Source organism: Strix aluco, chromosome 3, assembly GCF_031877795.1.
Source record: "Strix aluco isolate bStrAlu1 chromosome 3, bStrAlu1.hap1, whole genome shotgun sequence".
Lineage (NCBI taxonomy): Eukaryota > Metazoa > Chordata > Aves > Strigiformes > Strigidae > Strix > Strix aluco.
This window is the reverse complement of record NC_133933.1, coordinates 33,544,680-33,563,987: the sequence shown is the minus strand read 5'-3', so window position 1 is coordinate 33,563,987 and position 19,308 is coordinate 33,544,680. Positions and strand designations below refer to the sequence as shown.

General features: G+C 41.7%; 1 protein-coding gene across 2 annotated transcripts; it reads right to left on the bottom strand.

The window, feature by feature from the left end:
* Positions 1-1,241: 1,241 nt before the first annotated feature.
* Positions 1,242-18,572, bottom strand: SLC3A1 (solute carrier family 3 member 1). 2 transcript variants are annotated; one of them, XM_074818047.1, is made up of 11 exons: positions 18,510-18,572; positions 16,466-16,950; positions 15,090-15,269; positions 13,899-14,053; positions 12,734-12,859; positions 9,383-9,502; positions 8,260-8,384; positions 6,115-6,307; positions 5,175-5,321; positions 2,606-2,722; positions 1,242-1,816 (listed from the first exon to the last, which is right to left on the bottom strand). In XM_074818047.1, the coding sequence occupies exons 2-11, from the start codon at positions 16,887-16,889 to the stop codon at positions 1,376-1,378; spliced, it is 2,028 nt and encodes a 675-aa protein (XP_074674148.1). In that variant the 5' UTR covers positions 16,890-16,950; positions 18,510-18,572; the 3' UTR covers positions 1,242-1,375. The 2 variants fall into 2 exon arrangements, with proteins under 2 accessions (XP_074674148.1, XP_074674149.1); XM_074818048.1 differs by lacking the exon at positions 18,510-18,572 and having other exon boundaries at positions 16,466-16,970.
* Positions 18,573-19,308: the final 736 nt, after the last annotated feature.

The following is a 19,308-nucleotide window of genomic DNA, read 5'->3' as shown; positions in this document are numbered from 1 at the left end:
TTCATAAACCCCAACATGGTAAGTACGTGCACTTTGTCCAGGCAGCCTTTTCCCCTCTAAGGCCTCTCTTCCAAGGCCACGTTTCACACAAGGCAGTAAAACTCCCAAGAAGTATTTGATTTAAAAGTCTCACTAGGGTCTTCTAAAACTAATTCCTGATGACTACTGCCCTTCCTAGCTACACAGCAGCAATAGTGTACTGATCCTGTGGTGGGACTGAACAATCTGCACAGAAGAAATGGACTCTCGAGAACAGGAATTTTAGTAGAACTCTTTCATCTGAGTAGATTCAAAATCTTGCAGTTACCTTAATTAGCACAGTAATCTTAAAAAGGAGGCACTGAAGTCCTTCTGGAAGACAAGATGAATGCCCCAGAAGGAAATGCCAGAGTCTCTTCAGAGGATAAAACAAAAAGAATGCCCCCACTAAACCAGCCTGATTCATAGCTTAGCTGACCTCTGAGCAGGGCACAAAACTGCTACACATTGCTTGTTAAGATAGATGTATGGTGCGCACCTAGGGCCAGGGAGAACACACTATGTGGCCATAAGATCCTCAACCAAAACAGTTCCCAGATCACGCCCCTGTCCAAAGCAGAGTGCACCAAGTCAGAGGCTTATCCTTCCTTTGTGCCATGTAAGCCACTAGCTGCACCAAATGCAAATCAAAGCATGTGAACAGGTGTGACATTCGGTAGAGTTGTTTCAGTTGTTTACTCTGCACTGATGTTTACACACCTCACCTCAACCTTAGGGTAGAAAAAGAAAAGAATGCAAATGTATTCTCTCAGCAGGGGGGGAGAATCAATTGGAACTACAATCCTGGGTGTAGAATTAGACATATTAACTCTATTTTGTTGTTGTTCTTACTAATTTTGAGGATAATCACAGCTGTTAGAAGAGGTAAGCCATCACAACTTCATATACTAGTCTTGCTTGCTTTTATCTATTTTAAGAAATACAGGGCCACCCCTTTAGAGTAAGTTTTACAAACCTACAGACTTCTTAAAAGTTACTATGAACAGCCACAGGCTCTGTCTTCCACAGGAACTCTGAATGACCAGCAACCATAAGAGGCAGCACCCAGAAAGGAACTGTTCTCTTTCCTCACAAAAATATACACACTTAAACTGGACAGTTTTTAGGACAGGTTTACTTTTTTTTCTTCACAGACCCTAAGGGGGAGTTTATACCATAGTTTCTCCTTTTCATCCCCAGTACAGATGCAAGACAATCAGGTATCTGTTTTATTTTTCAGTATGTTTATTTTGTATACAAAGTTTTAAAAGCCAAAGAAAAATTAAATGTTTTAGCATTTCCCCGAAACCAACGTTTTCTAAATTAACATGAAAGCTTGGTTATTCTACTCCTGCACTTAACAGTTCACATAGAGTAAATTGAAGGCACTGGAATAACAAGCTTTTTCTGCCACAAAACAATTTCCTTGGAAAGCTTCCGTAGTATGAACAGGCTTTGCTGTTTTATATTCAAGGACCAGACCTTCTCCCATCTCAGTTTTAACCAGTTTGGTATTGACAGCTTTACCAGCATTGCTAAAATTAGTACTTAGTCTTATAATAGCTTCAGATGGAAGGTTAGGAACTATAGCTTTCAGGTCTATTGTCGATTCCTGCCCAAAATTGAGAACCATCATAAAGACTCTGTCTAACCCATCCAGTTCCCTCACATACACAAAAACATCACTGTCATTCCAGATGTAGCACATCCACCCCCGATGCATGGGGAGCTCATTGTTGCGAAGTAAAGTCAGCTCTCTGTACAAATTCAGGGTCGAGTTGGACCAGGTCATCTGGCTCTGCAACAGTCAACATTAACAAAGTCATTTCTTTGCACTGAACCTAGGAAACAACACTACCTACCTCTCACACCATCTGCTGAGAACACACCTATTAGAATTCTGTTTTGACAATTATCTCTGCAAATTCCACTGAAAAACTGCTTTTTCTCATGCACTGCCTTGGCATTTGTGGAGTGGCAGAGACAGAGGTTATCAGGCATGACAATTTCCCCAGCGCTAACATTATTTCTTCCTCCCACAGTGCTCTTACAGTACACTGTTTATTCAGGAGAAAGCCACAGCCATTCAAAGCTTGATACTGAACTTTTTTCATTGAGTCTCATCTACTGAAGTCACAGGGTTTGTTTTGTGTTTTAGATTTTTCTTGTCTTACATTTATTTTTTTCTGTCTTCAATTCTGGTTAGCACTGTAAATCAGCAAAGTCTGATTTACTGCTCTACTTATGTTGGAGATGGTCCATGTTAAGTTCCTGTTACAAGGCCAGAGCTTTCCATAGAAAAACCTGATTTCAGTTTAATATTAAAATGGTTAAAAGGATGTTTAAAAGCCAAATTGCCACATCTACATCATAATTGCAGTTGCTCTGCTTAAATGAACATAGATGAAGCAGGCTTCTTGCTGGTGCAAGGGTTTCCTTTTCTAATAAAATTTGTGAGGATTCAGTGCTTTTTCTTCCCTTGAGTTTGTTCTTACTGCCAGTCCCTACTAAGTAAAAGAAGTCAGTGTAAAATAGATACATTAAAATATTTTTAGACCATTAGTTTGTCACACATACAGATACCTACTTCAACATTTACACTTTGGTAGTCAGAGTTAACAGGTAACCAGGTACTGTTGCCTTCGGTAAAACCAGCATTAACTTTGCCATCCCACTGCATGGGGGATTTCTCTGGAAAGCTCACCTAGAAAATGAAGTGGTGATTAGTATATTAAAAGAGTTATCCCTTGAACAGCATGTTCTCACATCTTCCAAATGATCACCATTTCTGTATTGCTTTCTTTGGTCTTAGATAAAACGTAGCAAGAGGAGGATGTGATTCTGCTCCAAATCTAAAGATAAGAATCAGGACAGTTCCTGAAGTGGAGGAGAACAGATGGTCTCATGGATATGGCATTGCTGGGTAAAATGTGGAATTCCCAAATGACTCTACTAGAGTTGTCTCCCCTTGCAGCAGACGGTTGGATAAAAGTTGTCTGACAGCTAGAATATTCTGATAAATATCTAGACATGCGGTTAGTGAATATATGAAGTAATGAGCCCTAAGAAGAAATGCTGTTAAAATACCAGTGAGCAACTAGTTAATGCTATTCAGTGTCTGTTCTTTTGTAGCCATCACACTTTTCACCTTAGAACTGTTCAAGTTTACATTTGCAAGGGGTACAATTCGGACAGGATTGTTTGTGTTAGAAAGATGAAATTATTTCCAAGTGCAAAAACTTTACTGAAAACCAGCTTTTTGCCAATTAAAAAGTGTCAGTGTAAAAACTCTGAAGTTCTCATTTTGAAGAATTCAGAAGAATTCTGAAAAAGCTTCCTCATTGTTATTGAAGAGCTGCCAAAAGATCTGACACTTAAATTTAATGATATAAGAGGGCATAAAATATTTTGCACATACTTTGAGTGTTTGTTTTCCACAAAAAATGTTTTTCATATAAAGGGCACTTTTCAATACAATCTGTCAGAACAGCAGCTCAACAAAAGAGATTGTCACTTTGCTTTGTGACATTATAAATAAGGGGTTTCTCCTTTTAGCATGTTCTGAAAAGCAGGGAAAAAAACCCTTAAGTTTTCAACACTGGTAACATTCCCTTTCATCTTTACCTCTTCTTTTAGCTTCTCCTGAAGCGTTTCAAATGCTGGGGCTAAAATCTATACCCTGAGCAAATACTCTCTATCTTTCTAAGACACCCATTAATCAGGGAATCTTCCTCTCCAGATTGAGTGGAAAGTGGTTTTGCATTGTTACAAAGCCATGAGCCACAGGGTAGCCACTAAGAGTAAACCCCGAGGAGCCAAGGACAAGCCACTTTTCTGAAGAGTATCATTCTGTCAGCAGTAATCAGCAGCAGTAAGAAAACGCAGGAGATACTTTGACCTAGGTGTTTCTCAGAGGAAATGAGATTTCCTTTTAAATCAGAGAATAATTTCCTCACATTCGAATCAGAAAACCTGCAATGATCCTGTGCTTCTTCAAGTACCTCTTTCCCTTTGATACAAAGCTAGCCAACACTGTTGGTAACATCATCAGAGGCCGTCTCATACCTGAACAGAGGCTTTCCATGGTGAAACCCGCACCTGCTATAGGACCATGTTCTCATGGTGCTCAACTACGGTAATGAGAGGCAGAGCTGAGCTGTTCCCTTTTGGGCATGACCTTTTCCAGTCATGCCCATACATCTTGGACAATGAGACACAACAGAAGTCAGGTATGATCATAGAAGAGACAAGAAACTGTAGGGGCTGAATGTGAAAGCTTTTATGTTACACAGGTCAGCACAGTGCAAGAGGCACACTTTGTTTTAATCCCTTGACCTTGAATAAACTTACTTCTGAAAATTTCTGTAATCTAACAAACACCTGTCACATGTTACTTGTACCTATGATCAAGTGAGCTACGCATCTGGTTCCCAGGCTGAAGTACCTAAATCCTTTACAGAAAGGGATCTAAAAGACAAATCAAAAAACCCTGTATGGCAAGCAAAAGCCACCTGTGCTTGCCACCAGGCAATGCTAAGCAGGGGCTGGTCTGTACACCTCCTTCCTGGAGATCCTTTCTTCAGAGCTTGGGCACATTGTAGAGAGCTGTGGCTTAGCCGGGTGCCTTTGCCTAGCCAGAGCAAAGCAGTCTCATGGAGATAGTGACTGTAGCTATGGTCTCTCATGAACTCTAATTTCCTTTAAATACAGCCAGGAAATAATGGACTTTGACATAGCAATTAGGGTACTTCTGTGGGAGGAAGGAGATAGCGACCAGGTTCCTCTTGCCTCAGATGACTGCAACACACCTCTCCTAACCACTAGTCCAGGCCCAGTGTTGGCACTTGCTGCCCCTCTGCCAAAGGGAAGCAAAGCAACACAGCTGCAAACCATGCAAGACCAATCTGGCAGAGGACAGAAATCAGGGACCATGACTGCAGTCTAGCAGTTCAGACACACATCAGAGCCTTGGTTCTGGTCTCTGGTCTGGCCATTTCCATGTACTCTCCAGTGGTTTTGCCATGGGGAACACAGAAAACCATCTAAACAGCAAGAAAGACTGGGTTTGGGTAACAAAACAAAAGTTCCTGTATTTTTGAAAGCTCTGTTACTCAGAACTAAACAACAGGATCAGAACTTACACGCTCTTCACTTACATTTTCTGATGCAATGTTCTCCATGCCTATTTCTTCACCATAATAAGTTACAGGAGTACCAGGGAGGGTTAAAAGCAGCATGTTCATCACATTGACATACTCCTTCCCAATCCGAGATGAAATCCGAGCAGTGTTAGGGCTTCCAACCTGAAGAAAACATCATTCTGTTAAACACACATTATAAAATTCCATGCATACATGAAATTGGTTAACTAATTTAACAAGGTAGTTGTTTTTTTTCTTTCCCCTCCAGGCCTGTGAGGGCGATTATCTTGGTGCCAGTACACTTCTGCCCCAAATAATTTGGCACACAGAAGCCTGCCAGCAGCACACAAGGCAGAAGTGAGGAGTGATGACAAATAACAACTCTCCACAATTAGAGTTCCCTCAGATTTCTGCCATTTTCCCTGCTGTGTGAAGGTGGTGCTTGTTTTGAAAAGATCTCTTGCACATCCCAAACATGTTTCCTAGCAGAGAGCAGCAAGGATTTAAGTTAACTGCCCTCAGCTGCTTGCCCTGGCCCCAGGAGGTTTTGAGAATCCATTGCACTGAGTCAGTTTACTGCCAAAGGTAATTGTACCGATTCCATCCTCACTGGTGGTTTAAGCCAATGCCCATACTACACTGGAGACACCAAGGGAGAGGCATGCTCATAAATGCCCTTCCGCCACCCTTGCATGGGGAGTGTAACTGTCACCGAAGGGCAGGACAGCCAGCCGGCTGGGCAGTGCCAACGGCTGCGACCACTGCAGCCCAGAGTTTCACATGGGCATCTACTACAGCTCAGCCATGGGCTCAGGCTGCTGCTGCTCCCGCTGGAAGCAATGTCTGTGCGTGGGAGGGGAGAGGTTTCTATCACCATAAGAGGAACTATCACCTATAGGTTTCTACCACCTATAGGAACAAGCCCTTCCTATAAAAGCTGCTCTACAACTCTTACCGCCCAGTTTGGCCACTTTTCTGCAGGCATGTTTTTCATCCACAAGTTGACAGCTTCAAAAATACTGTTGCCTGATAGATTTTTCATGTTAATTAGGTTGAAATTGAAGGGAAAATCTGCTTCTTGGATAAAAGTTGTTCCATAATACATCATTGTTGCTTCAATGTTTTCATCACCATCAGAACCCATAAATCTACAAAGAAGTACACAAATGCCTTTTTTGGCTCATTCTTGGTTTGCACAGAGCAGAAGGAAGCTAGGAATGGTGTTGGACATACATATAAAATAACACAGCATTAAGAAATACATTTGCTTCTCTCCTCCCCATCAAAAAAGATTAATACTGAGAAACAATATTCTGTAAAGTAGACAAAAAGACAAGGAGAACTATTTCTTGGAAATTACTGGAGAAAAATCTCCTAGAGTCAACACAAAGCTCTAAGTATGTGACTGAAGTCTTATCTTTCTGAATCCACATCCGCACACTCCATTCCAGCAGTTTCCATGCTTTCTTTACAGAAAAGGATACGGGGGTCCCCCAAGTTGAAGAATCGCCAGCGATGTGCCCTTGCAGCAAAGGTGGCTAATGGTATCCTGGGCTGCATTAGGACAAGTGTTGTCAGCAGGTCAAGATCCTTCTCCTCTACTCAGCACTAGTGAGGCCACACCTGGAGTGTGGTATCCAGTTCTGGGCTCCTCAGTACAAGAGAGACAAGGACATCCTGGAGAGACTCCAGCAAAGAGCCACTAAGACCATTAAGAGACTGGAGAACCTCACCTATGAGAAGAGGCTGAGAGACCTGGGACTGTTCATCCTGGAGAATAAGTCTCAGAGAGGTCTCATCATGATGTAAATACCTGAAGGGAGGGTGCAAAGACAACAGAGCCAGGTTCTGTTCCCAGTGATGGCAGTGCCAGGACCTGGGACAGTGGGGACAAACCGAAACACAGGAGGGTCCCTCTGAACATCAGGAAACTCTTTTTTGCTGTGAGGGTGACTGAGCCCTGGCACATGTTTCCCAGGGAGGTTGTGGTGTCTCCATTCCTGGAGATGTTCAAAAGCCATCTGGACAAATTCCTGGGCAACTGGCTCTAGGTGGCCCTGATGAGCAGGGGGGTTGGACCAGATAACCTCCAGACGTCCCTTCCAGCTCAGCCATTCTGTGATTTTAGGAATCTCATCACTATGTGTCTGACATGAACTGTATTAACAACACTATACAATACATCAACCACAGGGCTAATTAATTAGTGTCTTGGTGATCTGAATGGTTGCCCATTCTGCTTTTGTACAGTCTGTAGAGCAAAGCTACCGGGGCAAATTCATTTCCTTTCCCTCACACACTGGGGAAGAGATAGTATAGCCTATGGACTGCTATTTGCATTTGAGGAATAAAACTTTTTATGGCATTGATACAAGGAAATGATCACCTGCTTTGCAACTTATTTACTTATAGCAATTTATAATGATTTCTGAATATTGCTTAATAATCCTGCTTGCCCTGACTGTTCTGTGGAAGCTTACCAAAGGCTACTGCTACTGTGTTCATCAAAACAAAGCAGTTTTCTGTGGAAACTTACCAAGAATTACTCTGTTCGGCACAAATGTTTCTTGTCCTTGGAAAGCAGATGTGTTCTAGCAAGTTTATGGATAGATAGCCATATACGGGCGGGAGAAATTAATAGACGGGTGCTTTTAGATAAGATAGAGGTGGTAAACCAGTGGGAACCACTCTTGTTATTCAAGAAATTGGCTAAGAGAATCTGCGTATGCTCCGAGGAAAAGTACAAGGTGACAAAGACTGTGAGCCTTCCTCCAAAAGACCCCTGAAGACGACCACCAGGAGGCAATGTGCAGGCGCAAAGAGAACAAACTGCTGACACTGGCCTATATTTGTAGTATGTAATCCAATTAATATGTATATCCACACTCTATACATTTTTTGTAAAATGTGCTGTGAGTGTGCAAGCTGTGTGGAGAAACCCCCTTGCACCCCAGCGCCGGAGTAAACATACCTACTTTATAACTGAGTTGTAGAGTCTGTTTTCCACAAGTCAGCATATTATGTTATTAAAAAAGCATTTTATTGCTAGCAAGCGGGGACAAATATTAGAGAAAAATTAACAAGCTGTAGTAATGATTACCTGTATCGGCCAGGTTCGCTGCTGAACTGATTCATGGTTTGACGGAAACTACGGATGATATCATGCATACCAACTTGCGTGGTCGTGTAGTCATGGTAGAGCTGGGAATAGGCTGTGATACTCTCCTTAAAGAAGGATACAATATTTTCCATTAGTTCACCAACATTTTAGATTTCAGAACTCTCCAAATTCATCCCATCCTTTCCTGAGACAATGCACCAGTCCAGATAAATTTTAATTGAAATGAGTTTAGCATACCAACACTAACAGCACAGAGCTGAACTGCACTTGGGGAACTCTAAAGATAGGATGGCAGAGGGCTGATTATTTTGGATCCTGTCCTTCAAGAGGGAGAGTCCACCCTCAGCACTAACCCACCAAGCCCATGTGCAGCAGCGAGCACAGCAGGTGCTGTGGCCACACACCAGGCTGGAAAGATGGACAATGTTGTTGAGGTCATGTGTAAAGACAACAATAACTGTGGAGCTGACCACTTTTATGCAATCCCCAACTCCGCAGGGGAACCGTGTCTTAGGGCTGGCGCTATCTGGGAGCACCACCAAGTTCTCTACCTCAGCAAAAGCAAATAGCATAAATAACAGGGTGCGTGCCTCTGAATGTGTCTGGCCACCTCTCACTGTGACATACAGCCAATACGAGGGTTTTTTTGTCTTACTCTGATTCCTACTACCAGCGTAGAAGAAATATGTGCTAGTGACTGCTACAGAACCCCAAGCAGGCAAGAACTCTGAGCTTACCTCCTGTAGTGGGACAATCAATCAACTACTGAAATCACAAGACTGGTCTTTTTTAGAATATAAATTTAAAAGCAAATTATTGATACAGAAAATCCAAAGCAACAGTGTCAGAACAGAAATACAAAGTATGTATGGACAATTCTCCTCCCACCCACAGCACTCCTGTGTGCAGGTATCTCACCCTCAGCCAGGAGGCTTCTTTCTTTTATGTGGCTCCTTCTGCAGAGCACCCACCTGCCTTCCAAGGGACATGGCTGATCCAGTCTTCCTAAAGCCACAATTAGGACCCAAAAGAGTAAAAACATACACTCTCTTGCCCCAGTAGGAAATACAGGAAAAAAGCAAAGACAGAACATATACATTACTGGATTCTGGGACTTGTTCACTTGAGGCTCATCTCGGAGATGTGTTGCTTCTAAAAGAAATTTAACAGCACTGAAACTAAATCCATCAATTCCTTTGCCAAGCCAAAATTTGATGATATCCTAGACAAAGATAAAAATTGAGAATTCAAAGAGAGCCCACGCCATTTGAAATAGTATATACTTAAAAGGAAAAACCAAACCTGTTAGGAGATATTAATACATAACTATTTTTTAATTTGTACTTCAAATTTTACTAAAAGTTAATCATATTGATCTAAGGTCAAAACTAAGATCAAAATAAAGCATGTCTTCTTTCATCCAGTATAAAAAAGAAAAATACTGATCTGTAATTCCTCCCATAATTCATGAAACCAAAGCCAGAGCATCTCTTGCTAAAAGCTGTTTCTCATCTCATCCAGACAATTGGACTCATGCTAAATGCTGATGAACACCCATCATGGCTGCACACAATTAGAACATGTTGATTCAAATATGCAAGAATATGTTGTTCTGCACAGACCTTGTGCCACCAATTTTCTTTTTTATACAACAGAGCTCTTAAAACATTTGTTCTCATTTGACTAATGTGAAATTTTTAATTTTATTTTCAGGCTTATTTGTTGATTTGCAGGAACATGAAAAATTATTATCCAAGTTAACTGCTATCAATTTGTAATTTCACTATCAAATTCAGAGGTTAGTCACTACTAGCAAAATTATATCTTACTGCAGTAGCTATTATATTACTACAGTTTTAATTGCTCTAGTTTTAACACACAGCTCTAAAGTTCAGTCCCTCTTGATGGTTTCTGCAAATGTCCTATTAGACCAGATCCTTTTCTTCATCTGAGGAGAAAAACTTTTTTTTTTTAAAACACAGATATTGAATTGCCTTTTTTTTAATGTATAAAGTACACTTGCCTGAATAGGCTGGGGTAGAACTAGTCCACACTGAAGCCTTACAGATCACACTCGAGCTTTAAAGACTCTGACTTACTGAGCTGTACTTTCTCACAGAGACATTCTGAAAGCAGCAGCTCTCCATATGGTGTCTGTCCAATAATAAATCCACCAAAACTTAATTCATGCTTATGCATGCACTCGTCACAAAAGCAACACCGGGTCAACAGTGCAAATATCAAGCACTGACACGGTACTCACTGAGACTGATCTATTTATGCAAAAAAGCTACAATGTGCTGGCTGCTAAGTTTCATTGCTCTTGCATGTCCTGTGGCTAAAATCAAAGACTTGAGCTTCTCTGGAAGAGTCCATTTGCTTCCTGCTCAGTCCTCCTAACCTTCTGAAACAAGTTTTTGAATTAATATATTAGACAAAGATTATTCTTTAACATGCTGGAACAATTCATTATGTTCATAAGCATTTCCCAAATGTTGGTGTTATCAGGCCAAGCCTACTGGTTTTCACTTCATTTCTCTGCATAGAAAATGCAGCATCTATTTGCTACTGCAGCTTCAGTAATGTATAAAAAAAAAAATAGCCAGGACCATTGAAAAGTACACATGATGCTGGGAAAAAAGGTGCAAGTTGCAAAATGTGGCATTAAGGGAAGTATCAAGACACAGAGAGATTACTAGCGGACTTCAAGGCTCAATCTCAAAAGCAGTCTCATTTCATGCTTTAACAAGTATGGCCAAAATTGTTTTGTTTCTTCGTGCACATGCAGTACCCACGGTGAGGGGAGAGGCCCCACAGAGACAGTGAGACCATCACAGTAGAACTGGGCAACTGTGAAGACCACCGCCGAAGAAATGGACCAAAATTCAACAGTACGAAGCAGCAAACACCTAAGAACTAAATCAAAACACTTGAAGTAGTTGTACTACCTGATGGGGTATAACTTTAAGAAAAAAATAAATAGAAGGAAAAGAAGCAATTGTCAGACTCCCCATGTTCAGGCCCACTTCCCCATATTTTAATGAATTCTACATTATCTGCTGGGAGATGTGATGCAGACAGGCATGAGGTTTCATCAGAGCACCACCACCTTGCCTTAGTGAAGCACTCTCACTCTGACAGTTGTCCATAGGTCTGTCTCTCTCCCCTGTAAAGTCATCAGAGAGGTAGACAGATCGAAACGCACTTATCTCCCCCTTATCCCTGAGCCCAGCCATTCCTTGTAATTCAAATCAGCGTTGCCTCCCTTTCCTGAAAATGCAAACATCTCTTTGCCAAAACAAGGTGCCATCCCCACATTTGACTGGCTAATTAACAGCTCCTTGTCTCAACAGAGATAAAAACTTCTTTCCACTTGAGTGATTCAGCTCTGTTTCAGCACAGACTTCAGTGCAAGAGCCACTTTATCTTCCACATCAATCCTTCCATTAATTGCCGTCCTTGAGGCATCATCCAAACGCGCTAAGTGCCTTCACCCTTGGCTCTTGATGGAGACTAGAGCTGAAAGCAGTTACCTGCTTCCAGACAGCAGTCATGTTGGATTCTTTGAGTACTAGCACCAACTTAAGCTTAGGATACAGAGGGAGAAGTACGTATGTCGCTGTGCAAGATTCTGCCCAGACACCTTTTCTATTCAATTTGTTTAATTCTGGACATCCTCATTTGAGAAAAAACCTGAGGTTGGAAGGGCTGCGAGAAATAAATAGCAGCTAAACAAAGGGATGGAGAGTCTCTCACTTCAGCAAAGACTGGAAAAGCCCACCCCATTTAACCTATTTTATTAAAAGCTGAAGGTGGATATTGTCAGAGCTGAAAAACAAATACGCCTAAACAAGGGTGGGAAAAGCTATTTCAGCTGAAGGACAGGTTTGATTCAGAGAGATAAGTACGAACAGTTTGCCAACAAGGTTAGGCTGAGGGCTCCTGAAGCATCAAAGAAATTTTAAGACAGCCTTTAGTGGGAAGAGAAAGGGAAAGGGAGCTCCATTTAAAGTGCAACAGCCTGTTCCAAAAACCCATCAAGATCTTGCCAGGCGCTTGTGAGAGCAGAGGACTTAAGCCAGCAAAAAAAGCAGTAGTCACACCTTCTTAAAATCCAGAGGACTGCAACACCACCAGCTGCCAGTACTTCCCACTCAAGAACAAGCTTACTTGGATTTTTTTTTTTTTTTTTGGTTGCTTGTTTGCTTTTAAATTAAAAAGACTTGTCACAAAGTAGCTTTGATACTGGAAACATTACAGCATATAGCTTGAATTCTGCTTATAGACTAAATATTTGTCTGGACACCTTTTTGTTTCAATTATTTTACATACGCTGCAATCCTTGAATTATTTCCAACTAGACTGTAAATTTTGTATCATAAATAATCAGAGAAATTAAGTGTAGAAATAGTTGTTTTGCTGTTGACGCAGCAGCAGTAGGATACATACTTACATGGATTTCTTGTTGGACAGCAAGGTTATGAAAATTTAAGTCTGGCTGTTCTTTACCAAACTGATGAAAATAACATTGCTTTCTCACATCGTCAAACTGCCAGCTGGAATTCCCAAAGACACTCACCTGCTCACATAAGAGAAGGGGATAATCAGAACTCCTAATTTAATAAACATTTACTCCTATGCATACTTTAAGATGTGGTGCATTACAAGCATATAAGAAAGCACAAAATGCCTAATCAGTGTTTGAGTAGATTTTGGTACTTAAGTTTCACATTTTGTTCTCCCACTAGTTGCTCTTCCTTTAGTTGTGCTTCGCCACATATATTCCTTGTTCATGTTCTGTTTCTTTTTTTTTTTTTCCTTAAGTACACCTTCACTGGTAATTATTCAGAATACAGGGGCAAACATTGGTGGGAACATTTCTTTTGGAATTGTTTTCCCTAAAACTTATTAAAAACAGCTTTAGTTAACTTAGAGCTTTCTGCGATCTGGTATTATCCTTTTGAAGCATTGACAGTCAGCATGTTACCTTTATCATCATCTCTGCTATATATAAAATATTCCAAAAGCTAAGATAGCTCTTAAGACTCTAAGTTAAAAAAGAAATTACATTAGCTGGTACAAAATATTAATTCCATCATGTGTTTTTGGAATATACAAGTTCCTAATCATGTACTCATCAGCTCAAATTTCAAATAAATATATTTGAAATAGGCACCACACTTTCTGGCTTGCTCACCTTGCAGAAAAAGGAAAAAAGTCAAGAACACACTGTTTTATTTCCCTCCCTGCTAACTATGATTTCAGAGGAGCTGAGATGGTTTATAGAGTGGAGTACCCCCCCCAGAAGGGGGCATATGAGACAACTTGTGAAAAACTTGTGCACAGCTATCCCTTTTTGTGTTTGTTTAGTGAGTGAAGATTTAACACTGAGGTAAAGAAACAAAACTAATTTTTTAAGTTCTGTCTGAAGTACGACCTCCTGCCCCCGAGCTGGTTTAAATCTTAACCTGCACTAGCTCATTTAGTAACATCAGTTTGAACCTCTCAAGAGTCATTTAGAACCCAGTGTACACTGGGACAGTTGCGTTACAGCTGCTTTTGCTATGCAGCAGCCTGCATCCAACTTGGGATTTGCAGGTGTCCCTTCCCGTGTTTACCCAGTTGTTTGGAGGAGTGACCGAACCAGCAGCCTGCGTGCAGTCCTGCCAGACGTAGTAGTCTGTGTACTTCCCAGTCCGATTGCGACTCAGCTGAAACCATCGGTGTTTGTCACTTGTGTGGTTTGGTATTAAATCCATTATCACCTTTAGCCCTTAAAAATCAAACCATAAAAAAGCCCATTAAATTTAGCCTTTTAAGACAAAGTTCACATTTTTTCTTAATGCAGTATCAGAAGTGTTTGGGCTTCTTCCACCCCAGAAGTCTGGCAAAGGAGAGAGGCAAAAAAACCCACAAAAAGCCCCAGACTACCCACACAGACTGAAGTCGGCAAGTAGCTGCAACGCATCTTTCTGGTACTGTTCCCCCTGACTATTGCTGGGGAGGAAAAGAAAGGGGAAGAAAAAAAAAAAAATCACAACAGATTTCTGCTGTTGTGAAACACTTCCACTAACTCCAGCTTCAACATCTGTCTTCCACCTCCCAGGTGGAAAGGCACTTCACCAGTTTAGCATCAGTGAGCACACACTCTTCCTCACCCTTCTTAAAGGCTAGACATTTTTTGAAGTCCCAAGTGTTTCTGGGACTAGTAAAACATTTTCCATTCAGCCCAACAGCTGTAAGGGGAAACACCTGAGCAAACACTTGGTCTAAGGCAGAAAAACACCAGCCAAGGATGCAATCACAGGAAGGAAGCGCATGTTCCCTCCCAACTCTGTAACTGTTTTTTTGGTTTCTTCAGAAGGCACCCATCAGTCATAAAATTCAGTCAGAAACATCTGCATCTCAGCCTTGATCCCCCAGACTATCACTGCCCACACCATATGCACCAGCGAGCACGGACAGCACATCAGCCCACCAGCCACCAATGTCCTCGGAGGGGACCATGCCTTGCAGAGGGCAGACAGCACTGACGCTGCTCTGGTAGCTCCACATGCCTTTGGTCCTGCTCCCAGCACCACCCCATTGCCCAAGGGCAGCAAAAGGCAATCGCAGAGCTTGCGTGGCTGCAGAGCTAATGCATACCCTTCACTGGCACCTCCATCTGCTTCTGCTCAACACCACCGTGGGGGAATTGCCAGATGCACAGATTGAAATCTCAGATCATAACCTGGGGCTACAAGGTACACCTGTATAATATGAGTGAACGTCTTTCTAATGGAGTTATTTCGCTCAGAGTTGCATCTTACCTCTGTCATGTATGGCTGCAAGCAGATTCTCAAAATCATTCATTGATCCAAACATGGGATCAATGTCATAGAAGTCTTCAGCTCCATATCCAAGGCCTTTTAAGGGGGATTTATAGAAAGAGGTGATCCAGATGGTTTTTATATTCAAATATGTAATATGGTCCAGTTTTTCTTGGATACCTATTTAAGAGGAAAGGGCATCATCTGTTTAGAAAAGACAAAATGTTTTTGTTGAAGTAAGTTTGCCACGGGCTCTCAGTCAAAGATGGTACAAAGGTCCCTTTGATACATAACCATACTGTTTTTCACTGATCTCAGTGAATCTTGACATTTCTTCAAGGATAGCATAAGATCACAGAATGGAAACCATTCAAAGCCAGTTTTACAAGGAAGATAAAGCAGGAATTAAAAAAATCAGATCAAACCAGATTTCTATTCTGTATTATAAAAAATATTTACAATTTCATTTAATAAATTTAATACTCGCTTCTGAAAACAAGCTCCTGTATTTTGTTCAAATGCAGCAACAGCATCAATTTCCCATTTCAAGGGACATCAATTAATCCTCAGACCACCCAAAGGGAAGCACAATTTTAATGCAAAGATCCCAGGTTTTCCCTGCCTTAGGAAAAGTCTCTTATGGGGTTTTTCTGTTGTTTTTTGTAAGGACACCTCACTCCAGCCTCCCCTAGTATTTTTAAACCCAAATATTTCCTATCTTCCTGACACGTTACTACTGGCATGCAACTACAGAAAGTTTCTTCTCTTCACTTGTCAGTAGGAGTATATTATAGCTAGTGCTTCTTGTTTAGATATTCATTGTCCATTATGATATTGAGCCTTCCCTTTTCAAAATGTAACCTCAGCTAAGCTACTGGTAAGTGGTATTGCCTCTTGGTATCACATACCCCTTCTCAACACATTTGTAAGAGTTCAAAAACACCTAGACCATGAACAAAGCAAAAAGTAACACATCTTTCTCTCCTCTTTGTCAGTTTTATTTTTCCTCACTTTTCCTTATGAAAAGGCAGTCAACTTAACATGACAAAGTGCTCAGCACCACCCCTCCTCCTGATTGACCTCAGTTTTGTGGAGATGTTTTGCTCTGATGGCAGTTGTACTGCTGCTTGCTCTAAACATCTGTTCTAACTCCAGGTTTAGACTTAGCACTTGAGCAAGCAACTCCTAGAGCAAGCAAGAATATGAGTTGCCATTAATAATTAGTCAGACAACTCTTCTTCCCCTCGCCATTAGTGTGGCTTTCTCTATCGGACTGTGTGGTGATTTTTTTTTTTTATATATATATATATATACACACACACACAGAGACAACTGCTACGCAGCTTTGCACATACCAAGAACAGAAATTCACCCACCTTTCAGATCGCCATTCCCATCCATGTTGCTGTCCTTGAAGGAACGAGGATAAATCTGATAAATAGGACTAGCCTGCCACCAGTCAAGGCACTTTGGAGAGAGGGCAATAATCGCAATCGTAGCGCACACAAGCACAATGGCAGCAGCAATTATGAGCCAGAAGAGAATCTCCCTGGTGACTCTGTATCGGGCTTGGCTGGAGAACTTCAGCAAGACTTCCTTTGGCATCCCTGCATAGGGCTTCAACACTGGCTCCTCCGTAGCTGCTGGGTCCACAACAATGCATGTTTTTGGCATTTCTTCTTGGCTACTGGTATCGGTCTCCTTGTCATCAAAAGCCTCATTTTGAACAAATCCATTGTTCTCCACACCTCCCTTCTCACTCAGCTCCATAGGTAAGCTCTTAGCTACCTCCTCAACCATTTTACTTCATGGGTCTTGTCCTGGAGATTCCAGCCACAGCAGGGAAGCGTTGCCAACACACCTTTGTTCAGCAAAATGAGAAGCAGCATAATTAGCATCTGAGTTTATAATCAATCCTGACAAGCTGGTCAAAGTTCAAAAAGAGACAAAAAGGGCAAAGTGCTCCCGCTTTTCTGCATAATAGGCATCTTCAGCAAGATAACAGAACGCTACAAGAAAGCTCAGTCTTCCAGGGAGATAAGCCTATATTGGTCGTACCAGCTGAGCAGAGTTATGTTTACTGTTGCTCTCCAGTACACCTAACTTTCCACTTCTGACAGCAGGGGAAAATTTGGAGGTTTTTTACCACTGAAAGATTTAATAAATATGCAGCTTTCCAGACTGGTCATGGTCTCCCCTGCCTAAAGCAGTCTGAGCATTAATGAGTAATTTAAACATAGACAGCAAGAGAACAAGGTGTGACAACTGGCCCAAAATCAACACCACAAACTAAGAGGAAAAGATACAAAGTCCAGTTGAGCTTCATTTCACACAGTTTAGAAAAACAAAACCCCTGAAAGTAACCCAACCCAGCCCCCTCACAACTCTTCAGCAGTAACAGGGATAAGGCACATACCAATCCTGCAATTCACAGCATGTGACAGGTTGCTACACTCAGAGCTATCCCCAGGTCAGGACAGGATAGCTCTGCACTGGCACAAGCAAGACTCGAGAGAGAAAAACCCACCGCCCACTATTAAAATCCCCTTATTTTTTATTTTTAATTTGTCTAAAGGAAAGTGACCTTTCCCTTCTCCCTCTCTCCCCCCTTTCTACTACTCTAGCCAGGAAAAAGCATTGCCCAAAGTCTGCACAAGCGTGCACAGATTTACACATCTGTGTGCCCTAAACCCCAGCTGCCCTGAAGCCATCAAGCCCGCATCCACCAAGACATCCCTTCCAGCCAGTGCCCTCTGCCCAGGCACACCAAAGGAAACTCAAAGCAATATACATTTGCCAAGGAGCTGCCTTATCACATGTGAAAAGCAAACACCTGCCCATGACCAGGGTCCCAGGGAAACTCCCATGGGCAACTGCAGTGAAAAAAAGGTTGGTTTTGGCCTCAAAAAAGTATTTATTATGTTTGCCTCAAATCATGAAAGAAGTTTATAAACTAATGACTGAAAAAAATCTGGCATGCAATTGTCAAATGATTCAAAAATGTGTTATTTCTTCAGCAGCTGAGCTAAGAGGAGGTCTTTTCTGACAGATTTAATCCTTTTCTTTCCATGGCTCACAGCAGTGCCCAGCAGCAACCTCTGCCTGTGCAGTCAGGTAGTTGCCAGAGCATTTGGGATAATGGCAATAGTTTCAGTGGCTATAATTCAGTATTGCTGGGAAATTCAGAAGTGGGAAATTATTTGAAACAGTCTCCCATCTAACGACTCTACAGTCTTAATATCATTGTATCAGTAAGTTGTAAAAATTTCCAGGCAGGCACAGTACACTCAGGGCATAAGCTTGTATTTGGTACTATGCCAACTGCTCCCCCCCACCCCCTATTTCATTCTGATGATTTCATTTCCAATTAAAATAAGAATGTGTAAATACAGAACATGTTTTAGATTGCATCATGCATACCTTGAGACCTTAGTACTCCGCACCTTGCTGTTTCCCCAAACTCAGAGGTTTTAACATGCCCATGGCTTCCTGCACTACCCAAAAGCTCCTTCAAGCACCTGAGCACAGCAGAAAGCAAAGCAGGTCAGAGGCAAGAGCAAAGGACAACCAAAACATAGCTGCCTGCCACGGACATGTGGGTCAGCTGAGCCAGCGGGACTCAGGACAGTTGGCACACAGAGAGGACTCACACCAGGGCTGGGAAAGTCTGGGAATAGACTCACACAGCACCCTCACTTGTGGGTTGTTAGATTTTGTTTGTTTGGGGTTTTTTGGTTGTTTGTGGGTTTGGTTTGGGTTTTTTGGGTTTGGTTTTTGGTTTTGCTTTTTCCTAGACCATAAGCACATTTCTAAATTGTGGGGTTGCCACAACACAGAATCAATTGAGAATGCAGAACTGTCTATATATAAAAATACATACTTTGTGCCTCTGTTTTTCTATTTATGTACACACACACACCCCAGCAAGGAGTCTGACCCTCCAAAACCTCACCACAAGAACAAAGCCAAGTCTCTCAGATCATGACACTGTGCAAAACCAACAGCTATAAGATAAGGCTTTGCTCCTGCTGTGATATTTAGAAAGAGAGACGTAAGTAGTATGTAAAAAGAAAAGCTGAAGAAGGACTTCACTGGAAAAAGTCAGCTAGGAGTAATACTGACAAGCAGATTGTATGGTAGTTATCCAAGTAGCCATATTTCGTCCACTTATTTGCTTTTTATTTTTAAAATGCATTCCCAGCCATAGCAATGCACCCGA

Coding starts and splice junctions, on each gene's coding strand:
- SLC3A1 (XM_074818047.1), bottom strand. CDS start 16,889: ATGGTTGAGGAGGTAGCTAAGAGCTTACCTATGGAGCTGAGTGAGAAG. Junction 6,308..8,259: donor AGCGAACCTGGCCGATACAG/GTAATCATTACT, acceptor ACTTCTTTGTAG/ATTTATGGGTTCTGATGGTG. Junction 5,322..6,114: donor AAAAGTGGCCAAACTGGGCG/GTAAGAGTTGTA, acceptor TGTTTTCTTCAG/GTTGGAAGCCCTAACACTGC.